The following is a 12,072-nucleotide window of genomic DNA, read 5'->3' as shown; positions in this document are numbered from 1 at the left end:
AAAACACTTTTGGCAACGTTGAGCATCTTCTTCCTCTTGGCAATTAAAGTGCCATAAGGCCTTTATTTAGGGTTCAAGTGTAAATGCGTTTACTTGGACGGCTCGCTCAATGACAGAATATAACAATTTGCAAGTCTCCTGTATATTTTTTCTGCTCTTATTTTCAAATTCACATGTCTCATGTATAAGTATATGCTAATTTCCTTCACTTAAAACTTGTATCAATCTCGCCTTGCAACTACTACTAAAAACGACCACTATGCGCTTATCATTTTTCTTTGTTCCTATGTCGGTGTTAGTGTTACAGTATCTCATTGCTAGCTTAGCTGTGACCACTTTAAACGATTTAACAACAGATCAATCAGCTCTTCTGGCATTCAAAGCCCACGTTTTTGATTATCGGAGTGCCCTGGCAAATAATTGGTCTATATCTTATCCAACATGTAGCTGGGCTGGTATCTCTTGTGGTTCACGCCATCAAAGAGTCACTGCCTTGAATCTTTCAGATATGGGTCTCGGAGGCACCATTCCACTACACTTGGGAAATCTCTCATTTCTAGTGTCTCTTGACATTAGTGAGAACAATTTTCATGGCCATCTGCCGAAAGAATTGGGGCAATTACGTCGACTCAGAGTCGTGAGTTTCGCTTACAATAAATTGAGCGGAAGCTTTCCATCATGGATTGGTGTCTTATCTAAACTCCGAATATTGAGACTTTATAATAACAGTTTCACAGGTCCCATCCCTAATTCTCTCTTCAACTTATCAAGGCTAGAGACGCTGCGTGCAGAGTTCAATACTATTGGTGGAAATATTCCTTCAAGGATTGGAAATTTGAGTAAACTCGTGTATCTGGATCTTAGCTTCAGCAATCTTCGAGGTACGCTCCACCTCCTCTTGTAATTGAAGCATATTTTTCCATTTGCATGCATATTTTGCAGAATTATCTATGAAATATTTTAAAGAACATTATTGGCCGAAATTATAGTGTAATAAATTTAATTTGATCATTTTACATTTTGAGGGGTAACATTGTCGAACTCAATTCACCTTAAGTTAAAAGCTCAATGACTTCTCAATGTTGGCCTGATGGCAGGTCAAATTCCAACCGAGATTGGCAATCTACAAAATTTGCAGTATCTTGTTTTTGCTGAGAACAATTTAAGTGGCCTCGTTCCACCCACGATCTTCAACATTTCAACCATGAGAATCCTTACTCTAGAGGGCAATCAACTCTCAGGCCGCTTACCGTCAACGGTTGGCCACTTGCTTCCGAACATAGAGTCTTTACTGTTGGCGGCCAATAATCTTACAGGGATAATTCCCCACTCTATTACCAATGCTACTAAACTCGTTGCCCTAGACTTGGGCTTCAACTCATTCTCGGGCCATATTCTAAATACATTTGGAAACTTGAGACACCTCAGCCTGCTCAGCCTAGTGATGAATAACTTGACGACAGAATCATCTTCAGCAGATCAATGGAGTTTTCTCTCTTCTTTGACTAATTGCAGAAATTTAACAATTTTATCCTTCGGTTCTAATCCATTAGGCGGCATCCTTCCACCAGTAATTGGGAATTTCTCTGCTTCTCTTCAAAAATTCTATGCATACGAGTGCAAACTCAAGGGCAACATTCCTCAAGAAATTGGCAATTTAAGCGGCTTGACACTTTTGAGCCTCCACAGCAACGACTTGAATGGAACTATTTCACCAACGATGGGAAGACTTAAGTGGCTACAAGGTTTATCTCTGAGAAATAATAATTTAGAAGGATCCATTCCTTATGATCTTTGCCACTTGAAGCTGATGTTTGGAATAAGGTTAACTGGAAATAAGCTCTCTGGACATATACCACCATGCTTGGTGAGTCTGACATCTCTAAGAGAACTCCACTTAGGCTCCAACAAGCTCACTTCTAGTATACCGTCATCCTTGTGGAGCCTTGAGTACATCTTAGATATAAACTTGTCGTCAAATTCATTAAATGATTCTCTCCCTTCCAATGTACAAAAGTTAAAGGTCCTGACAGTTTTAGATTTATCAAGGAATCAATTATCAGGTGATATTCCATCAACCATTGGTGCCCTCAAAGATCTAGAAACTCTATCCTTGGCTCGTAATCAATTTCAAGGACCTATCCCTGAATCAGTTGGCAGTTTGATAAGCTTAGAATCCTTAGATCTCTCCGGCAACAATCTCTCTGGAAAAATTCCTAAGTCATTGGAGACACTTTCACAGCTCAAACAATTTAATGTGTCTCATAATAGACTAGAAGGGGAAATTCCTGTCAAAGGGTCTTTTAAAAACTTCTCAGCTGAATCATTTTTCGGAAATTATGCACTCTGTGGTCCACCTAAACTCCGAGTCCCACCTTGCAAGCCAGATAACAGCAAAAGCACCAAGAACGTTGCTCTAACTGTCCTTAAATATATTTTGCCTCCAATAGTATGCTCTGTACTTTTAGTGATTACCATCATTATGTACAAAAGATGCCGAAATAGGAGTACAAAGCATTTGGATCACGAAGATTTCCTACCACTTGCAACATGGAGAAGAACATCGTATCTAGACATTCAACGAGCAACTGATGAATTTAATGAATGTAACTTGCTGGGTACAGGTAGTTTTGGATCAGTTTATAAAGGAACCATTTCCGACGGGACTGATGTTGCAATAAAGATTTTCAATCTGCAACTAGAGAGAGCATTTAGGAGTTTTGATTCTGAATGTGAAGTTTTACGGAATGTTCGTCATCGAAATCTCATAAAGATCCTTAGCAGTTGTTCTAATCCAGATTTTAAAGCATTAGTACTTGAGTTCATGCCGAATGGTAGTCTCGAGAAATGGTTATATTCTCACAACTATTTCTTAGACATCCTAGAGAGGTTGAACATAATGATAGATGTGGGGTCGGCTCTTGAATATCTCCATCATGGTCATTCGTCGGCACCTATAATTCATTGTGATTTGAAGCCTACCAACATTCTCTTGGATGAAAATATGGCGGCACATGTGAGCGACTTTGGCATTTCCAAACTCCTAGGTGAAGGAGAAGATTCTGTAACACAAACCATGACAATGGCTACAATTGGTTATATGGCACCAGGTAAAGTTTCAATTGTAATTAAAATTTTTGCTCTATTTTCAAGCACGAGCAAAGTTTGGGTTACCTTAATTATCAAAAAATTATTTGTTTTATCATTTGTTTCATAATTAAAATTAAAAAATGCAGAGTATGGATCAGAAGGAATTGTTTCAGCTAAATGTGATGTCTACAGCTATGGTGTTTTATTGATGGAAACCTTCACGAGAAAGAGGCCCACAGATGAAATGTTCACAGGAGAAATGAGTTTAAGGAAATGGGTAAAGGAGTCTTTACCTCACGGATTGACTGAAGTTGTTGACGCAAATTTGGTGCGAGAAGAGCAAGCTTTTTCTGCCAAAATGGATTGTATATTAAGCATAATGGATTTGGCATTGGATTGTTGTATGGAGTCACCCGACATGAGGATAAATATGACAGACGCTGCAGCAAAGCTCAAGAAGATTAAAGTGAAGTTCCTGGATGATGCTGCTGCAACCAAATAACGTAATTTTCACTGCGTGTCTCTGTTAACTTTGTGCGTACTCTTTCTTGTTTGTGCTTGTGGAATAAGAGCCATTGTTTTGAGCAGAACATAAATTGAAATGAGAAATATGATCTTCGAATTTGTAACTTTGGCATACAGACTTAATACTAGATATGGTATGTGTTTAACTTCAATATTCTCTGTTAGCGTCTTTCTTTTCAATACTCTTTCTTAAATATGGTAACTGGAATATATAAAGTATCAAATTCTCGGTTCAACTTCGCTCTTGGTTCATAATTAAAATTCCCAGTGAGTGTAGTTATATTGCTCTGGATCACAATTGAACGGTGAACATTGAAAACAGAACTAAACAGCAACTCACGTTTATTCCAAATATTTAAAATGACTCTTTATGAACTCATTTATTTATAAACAAGCTCTTGTACAAACCCGCACAGTGAATCCATATTCAAACACGAATTCAAGTTTCCATTTTGCCTCTCTACAAGCAGTAGTAATACAGGAATAAATACTCTAGTTTGATAGTAGTCAGGTCCTGGTACAAATTTTAGGTGCAGGAGAGAAGCAATATCTTTGCAAGCTCAAGAGCTTTGTTGCGGCCAAAAAACTTCTCCACAATTGCCAGTGCAAACTCCATGGAAGTTCCAGGCCCTCTGCTGGTGATAAGGTTACCATCAACCACAACCCTGTTTTCGATTTCACTTTGATCTGATAGCTTGTTGCACATGGCAGGAAAAGCCGTAGCTTTTTTACCCTGAACCAAAGTTAAACATGTCTAAAGGGGAAAACAAATACAAAGGAATGATATTGCGGGAAGTTCTTGGGATTTGGGGAAAAAGGTTTTACATGAATGTAGCCAAAACAAATCAGCATAAAGTTTTGCTACACATCCCAAAAATTCATCTCAAATGGCGTGACATTCATCAATTGGTTGATTAAATAATATAATTAATTCAGTTATATCTTATAAAAAATTGCCAACCACTTAATAACTACCATGTCATTTGAGAGGGAATTTGGGGTAAAAAGTTTGGGATGTCTGTCATAACTCCTTGGGTACTGTAACTAATGAAGCAGCAGCAGTTTTTGAGTTTGTAATTTGTCAGCAAACTTCAATAAATTCATTACAGACTTACATGAGATAAGACCACGTTCATAAAATCACACAGGATCACAATGTTTTATCAAGTTCAGATTAGGTGATTCAAATCAAGAGTAAATATTTAAGCAGAAATAGTCATACCTTGAGTAAGCCATGGGGCTCCAACACTAGTGCTGGGGATGCACATATAGCACCGTAAGGTCTATTTGATTCCTTTTGCTTCTTTAGCATATTTACCAATTTTTCTGACTTCGCAAATGCTTGAGCACCACCAAGTCCACCCTGTGCATAGATAGATTGTAGTTAGTAAGTCAATAATTTGGTAAAGACTATGAGGCAAGAGTTAGCAACCCCACTTACTGGCAAGACAATCAAATCATACGAAAGTTTAGCTGCCTCATCAATAAGCATATCTGCCACTAATTTAACTTGACGAGAAGCCAGAATTTCTAGTTTATCCTCAACTGACGCAACCACAACATTTGCGCAGAATATCAATTATTATAACAGCTTCCATCTCCTCTGAACCATTCGCAATAGGCACAAGAATCTGAAATTAAAAAAAGTACAAAATTTTCACCAAGAATTTTTAACATTTAAAGTTATCAAGAATTCCATTTTGACCACAAGTCAGCAATCTTCAGGACCTCACATTCTCTAATGTGAAATATCAGTTTGTCAATAGCCATTTTACAGCTTGTCGATACCCTGAACTTTCAACCCTATCATTCCCTTTGCCACCCAACCAACCCCACCCCCCCCAAAAAAAAAAGAAAAAAACCTTCTTTTTCCTCTCTGGTCGAGCACTGCTCATACTTCTTTTGTAGTTGCATTGAACTTTGGATTTTATTAGACATATCATAACAATAAATCTACCACCTCCAATATGTTCACAAATGAGTGAAGTCAATGATGTATATGTACATGTATAGAAGTTATCACAGATTTTTATTTACTGCCAAATGGGTATCCCTCAAAACATGGAAGAAGAAAAACAAATAAAAGAAACTAACAGTCCAATCTCACCTGAGGAGAATTGTCAAATGTCCACTGAATTGGATTGAACTCAGCAATAGTGTATTCATCTCCATGATTTGCACGCATTACCTAGGCACAAGGTGACAGTAAAGACGAAAGCATGAGGAACAGAAAATTCAAATACAAATACCAAGAGAAAGAACTTACATTAAAAAGAATTTTATCAATGGAGACATTGAAGCTCAACAAATGCATATTTCAGGATTCATTAGCATCTGAAGCTTCCACAAATTATATAACTCATAATTTTTTTAAACAACGTTGTCTATAAAAGTTAATACCAGTGGCCCAGAAACTTCATCAGCTTTCTCTTTCCCATACAACTGCTCAACAAGTGCAACGGCAAACTCCATGGTAGTGCCCGGTCCACGACTCGTAACAACTTTACCATCCTGCTGTACTCTTGATTCAACAGTTTGCTGCACAAGCAGGAGCTAATTGCTCCAGAAATGACGGATAACAAGTAGCCTACGAAAAATGAACAACTACATAAATTAGAACTTAACAATCATCAGCGAGAAGAAAACTGAACTATAACAAAAATATCAGTGCAATTCCCAAAAGACCACAAAACATCAAAAAGGTTTATGTAATTCTTACCTTCAATCCCTTCAACAGACCCCAAGACCCTAACACCACAGCAGGTGAAGCACAGATAGCAGCATTAAGATGCCCATCTGAAGCCTGCTTCTTCACAATGCTTTCTAATACTTCAGATTCTTTCAGATTGGTAGCACCGGGCATGCCACCCTACAAGGGAAACAAAAAGGATATAACATAATCAAAGAATCAGCAACAAAAGAAATTGAAAAGGAAAAATATACATGCCAGAATAAATATCGAAAAGAATTTCACTGACTACAACAACTTGAAACATTTAACTAGGACCATATAATGAATGATAACAGCCACAATAAGGAAATCCCAAAAAATTAAAAAATAAAAATAAAACAAAATAAACATTTTCTACATTTTTCTTTGCTTAAAATTACTATTTTTTTCATTTTCAATCGAAAATTAAATGAAGATGACTTAACAACGAATTATTTAGCTTAACATTCAGTATCAGCAGTAATCATCTATAATTATACAAAAATCACATAAATTGGCATGCGCTGAGGTGAGCTGCAATACATACGGGAAGAGCTATAAGATCAAAAACGGCGTCGCGGCAGTCAGACACGAGAGAATCAGCGACAATCTTGACACCATGACACGCGTCGACACGAAGCTGTTTCTCCACAGACGCAACCGTGACGTCAGCTCCAGACCTTCTCAAAACATCGATCGTTATCACGGCCTCAATCGGCTCACTCCCGTTCGCAACAGGCACCAAAACCTTGGGGGGGAAAAACGACACAGAAAATTCAAAAAACGAAACAAAAAGGCAACAGAAAGAAACTAAACAAAAGTTAAAATTTAAAAAAATATATATACCTTTTTGGAAGTTGAAGACATTGCAGCTGTCGCTGTGAAGGAGAAAACTGTTGAATGACCGCGATTGTATGGGTGACATGGCATTTTACACAATGGGCTGGGCCGGGCATCCCGGGCCACACCACGATTGTATGACCATTAGCCAGTAGGTTGAAATGTTAGAAGATGAATGTTTATTTAGTTTTTAGTTCTTAAAAAATATCTCAAATTATTTTTACTGGCAGTTCTATTATAATCCTATATTTACTTTTTTTTTTTAATTTTTTAATAATATATTTGCAACTATATTTTTGGAGATATTAATTAAAAAAATTTGAATTTATCAAATTAACTTTAAAAGTAAAATACAAATTAATTATTATTATTTTACCTTTAGGATTAATTTAATAATTTAATTTTTTACAAAAAAATTATTAGTAAGGTAGTTGCAAGAATATTAAACATTACTTTAAATTAACTTGTATTAATTAATTTATAAATAATAATTAGTAAGATTGTTTTAAGAGAATGAAAAATATCAATTGTTTTATGGTAAATTTATTTTTTAATTTGCTAATAATTAATTTATTAATTACATTTTTAATTACCTTTTTTATTGATTAAAAAATTATCATAAAAAATATTAACAAATTAATTTATCGGTTAATTTTCTAGTTACCTTTTTTTATTGATTAAAAATTTAATGTAAAAAAAATTGTTATCATAGTATTATTATAAAAATAAAGAAATATAAAAGCAAGAATATAACATATTTGATAATAAGATTGCCTTGACATATTTTTCAAAATATAAAAATGAAATAAGCACTGAAGTTAAAATATACGGATCAAACCAATATTTGATAATAGGGCTGTCTTAAGATATTTTTCAAAATATAAAAACTAAATACTCACTAAAGTTAAAATATATAGGTTAAACCTAATGTTTATCCAAATATTAAGCTTCATAATGCTTGATGGGAAAAACTGTAACATCACAATTAAAAAAATAAAATTTTATACACAAAAAAGGCAAAATTCTGATTGTTTCATGCTACTGCAAATTAGCTGTGGCACTGCAAACAATGTTGCCTGTATTATCTTCAGAATGTTATGAAGAAAAACCAAAAAGTGTTCTACAATTGAATTTGGATCCAGAACCAAGCAAAACAAAATAAATGAAACGATTATTTATTTGCCGCGGACTTTAACATTGAGAATCCACTGGATCTTTCCTTCCGGTAGGGGGATGGCTTTGGGTAAGCGCATAGGAACCTCATATTCCCCAAAAGCAGATAGAGGTGATGGTAGATGCAGGTTTGCAGGCTCAATAGATATCGAAAGTTGACTTGCCACCTAAAATTGTATAAATGGTATCAGTAAAATAGAAAATTGAAAGAAATATCAATAACTAGGTAAAAGAAACTCTATCAATGACAAGTCCAGAATATTTAAGGTAACCCCCAGTGCTTGTATAATATTTGCCAAAATCTATATCTTCATGGATTAAGACGCAAAATTTCAGTCTATATTACTATGTGGATCTGTTGCTCACAATTGGCTACCATACCATCACACCCTAGCAGAAATTTACCATGGAAATTCAATTTCACATATAGGAATTACACATTCATAATGACCGTTAATATTTACAATGCTCGGCTGGACCTAACCACCTTGCAATCCTTTAATCAGTTAACTATTCAATTCCTCCAGGCAAACAAATTGGAAAATTATTTAATCAGTAAATCCTTCTAAATCATACCAAGTTTCTTCGTCTATTGAAACACGCTTGAAATTTATTTTATCATTCCCATTCATGGACGCTATGCAATGTATTAGAAATGCGTCGAATATGAAATTACATGGTAAAAACAAAATATTTATACCCACATAGTCAATAGTACTAAATGATAGAAACGTCAGTCATTGATAGCAGACCACACAGATCACTCAGAACAAACTGCTTTTGCTATTATGATGAGAAACAAGTATAAAAACAACCAAGAAATATAAAAATCCATACCTCAACGACAAGCTCCTCTTTTGTCACACGTGAACGCAATTCTACGGGATCATCTTTTGATGCACGGGAACGCAATTTTTCAATATTGGGGAATCTCCTCAATACCTTGAAAATACAACATCCATAAGATAATCCATATCTGAAAGCAAGATTACATGTATTAGGTAGCGTTTACTTTTTGAATTGAAGCGGGAATCTTAGGATTGGGAGTGTGGAGTGGGAGTGGGAATAAGTTGTTTACTTACACTGAAATGAAAGCATGGAATAGATATCAGAATTCAATTTATGTGTCTACTTTGTCTTGAATTGGGAGTAAATAGTTTCAAATTACAATTTTATCCTTATTTAAAGAATTATAGTTTTTAATTACAAAGTTAATAAAATATATATTTAATGAATAAACATTTATTTTATTATATTTGTAAATTTATAATAATTATTAATATTCTTAATTATTAACATCACAATTTTTTATTAATTTTAATTTTAATTATATAAATTAAAAATTATTGATAAGGGCAATATAAATGAAATATTTTACTATTAACATAGTATGAAATTAATATTTTCTTAGAATAAACTATTTATTAGTATTAATTATTAATATTAAATAAATATAATACTAATATTTTTAAATAAATATAATAATAATATATTTTCAAATAAAGATGGTATAAAAGTAGTATTATTAGTTCTGTATTAATATAATAATATTATTTTTAAGTAATTTAGACTTAGAATCAACCAAATTATTATTTAGTTAAATATAATAATATTATTTAAATAAATATAATATTATTTAAATATTTATTAAATATAATTATAGTAAATTTAATAAAAGAGGGTAAAAAAGAAGGGTAAATATAAAATGAAACATTATTTTATTTAATATAATTATATTAAATTTATTATTATATAAAATAATAATATAATATTATTTAGTACAAATTAATATTTTCTTAGAATAAACTATTTATTATTATTAATTATTAATATTAAATAAATATAGTACTATTATTTTTAAAATAAATATAATAATATTATTCAAATAAATATGATATTATTTATTTTATTTTATCAAATATTAAATTAAGTTAAATTAAATTAAATTAAATAAAAAAGATAGAAAAAGGAGAGGTGAGAGTTGGAATCCACTCCCACCTCTTCCCATGGGAGTCTCACTCCAAAAATGGGTGGGGCCCATGGAGTGGGATTCCCAATCCGGAACCAATTTGTTGAAGTAAACACTGGAATAAAAGGAATCCATACTCCTCACTTCCACTCCAAAAAGTAAACACAACCTAAGGAATTTAACTTAAGGAGTTTCATTTTATACTCGCAGGATCAGCATCCCACTAATCACATGGAGCTAAGATAGAAAAGTAAATCGAAACAAACATTATAATTTAAAATTCATTACGAAGTTCACTCCTAACTGTAGCAAATAGATCATTCAAGCTAAAAAAAAGGAAAAGGCAACACATCAGTTCATTCCAAGACAATTTGTCCCGAATCTGAAGAAATTAAAAGATAGGCCACAAACCAGTCGAGCATTCTCTAGGCGCCTAGCTGCCTTCTCAAACTCTCTACTCATATTATCCTCAGACTTCCGGATAACTCTAACCTCTTCCTCTTCCTCTTCCTCAGGCTGGAAAATCTGATGAAAATAAGTCACAGGCACAACATACTTTAATAACTTGTAATGCCCCTTCAAAAATCACAAATATTTCCAAACTGAGAATTTAGCAATAATTTGAAGCCATGAGTCAAATTAATTGACAAACTGGCTAAACAAAGTATCTAAAGAAAATGAGCAAATTTCTGTATCACTATAATTAACCATTCTCAACCCAAATAAAAATAGTTCAACCGAGAAGAATCATGAAAAACAAATACCCTGCGCTGCTCTCTAATGAGATGAGCAAACTTCTCGATATTTGGAACAGCAAGCAATTTGGGCATCAAGTGGTTCCGGAAATACCCTGGAGCAACCTTCACAGTTTCACCAGCTTTCCAAGCTTATCAACTTTCTGAATATAAAACCAATCATTAATACACAAGTTAAAACTCAAACAGGCTGATTAGTCAAGAGATCCAAATTGGTGAAAAGGGAAAACAAAAGATCAATTTACTCACTGTTGTTAGAATCACTTCCAATCGTCTGTATCTGAGTCCTTGACAAGAAAATAGCAATGGGTGATGCAACACGCGATCAGAGCTCTCTTTAGTTATCTGCCGGAGAGCATTTCTTCCATGCTGAGTAAAAGCCATCCAATGCATTATAGCTGACTACATGATGCAAACAAAATTTCACTTATTAATCACATAAGTACTCATTGATTTTTCATCCAAAACAAAATTAACTGAACTTCTATATATAACCTATTCAACAACTAAAATACAGCATAAAAAAATAAAATATAAGTTAAAAAACAAATTTTTAGGTAAAATTATTATCAAGACCTTTCTTTTACGATCTGAGTACTTCTCATTAGGGGTGGGCAAATTGAGTTTCAGTTCGGGTTTGCGAGTTTCGGTTTGGGTTACAACCCGATCGAATTGGAGCATTGAACCCGTTCGGGTTGAAAATACGAACCCGAACCAAACCGAATCAAACTGAAATTCAGATTCACAATTTGGATTGGTTCGGTTTGATAATTTGGGTTCATTCGAGGTTAAATTCAGGTTAAACTGTTTAAGCTTCCTTGCCAAGAAGCATTTGCCAAAATTTTTATCCAACTAAAACACACTAGGCAAGCTCACCAGACTGTGGCGTTAGAAAAGAAGAAGAAGTTAATTTCTTATCCGTGAATAATAAATAATTAAATGAAATTTTCATTTTTTTAGAAAAGCTCCAATGTAAGCCACTCTATGCTGTGAAATATATGCATCAATCA

At 33.8% G+C, this 12,072-nt stretch overlaps 3 protein-coding genes across 3 annotated transcripts; 1 reads left to right on the top strand and 2 right to left on the bottom strand.

Moving 5' to 3' along the window:
- The first annotated feature begins 286 nt into the window (after positions 1-286).
- On the top strand, positions 287-3,592 carry LOC18046292 (LRR receptor-like serine/threonine-protein kinase FLS2). The gene is made up of 4 exons (XM_024187415.1): positions 287-881; positions 1,098-1,293; positions 1,516-3,110; positions 3,237-3,592. Exons 1-4 carry the CDS (start codon positions 287-289, stop codon positions 3,590-3,592), a joined length of 2,742 nt encoding a protein of 913 aa, XP_024043183.1.
- A 453-nt stretch (positions 3,593-4,045) lies between these two features.
- Positions 4,046-7,204, bottom strand: LOC18046291 (protein DJ-1 homolog B). The gene is given in 10 exon segments (XM_024188269.1): positions 4,046-4,348; positions 4,838-4,978; positions 5,057-5,177; positions 5,179-5,246; positions 5,723-5,803; positions 6,016-6,150; positions 6,152-6,202; positions 6,335-6,484; positions 6,873-7,073; positions 7,172-7,204. Coding segments are annotated over 10 exon segments (1,176 nt in total). The 5' UTR covers positions 7,193-7,204; the 3' UTR covers positions 4,046-4,141.
- A 1,136-nt stretch (positions 7,205-8,340) lies between these two features.
- Positions 8,341-11,455, bottom strand: LOC18046290 (50S ribosomal protein L9). The gene is made up of 5 exons (XM_024187414.1): positions 11,293-11,455; positions 11,066-11,193; positions 10,719-10,823; positions 9,176-9,280; positions 8,341-8,505 (listed from the first exon to the last, which is right to left on the bottom strand). The coding sequence occupies exons 1-5, from the start codon at positions 11,453-11,455 to the stop codon at positions 8,341-8,343; spliced, it is 666 nt and encodes a 221-aa protein (XP_024043182.1).
- Between the last annotated feature and the right edge of the window lie 617 nt (positions 11,456-12,072).

This window comes from Citrus clementina, unplaced genomic scaffold (assembly GCF_000493195.1).
Source record: "Citrus clementina cultivar Clemenules unplaced genomic scaffold, Citrus_clementina_v1.0 scaffold_3, whole genome shotgun sequence".
In the NCBI taxonomy this organism is placed as follows: Eukaryota; Viridiplantae; Streptophyta; class Magnoliopsida; order Sapindales; family Rutaceae; genus Citrus; species Citrus x clementina.
Note: the sequence above shows the minus strand (reverse complement) of the source record. Positions and strands in the feature narration are given on the sequence as shown.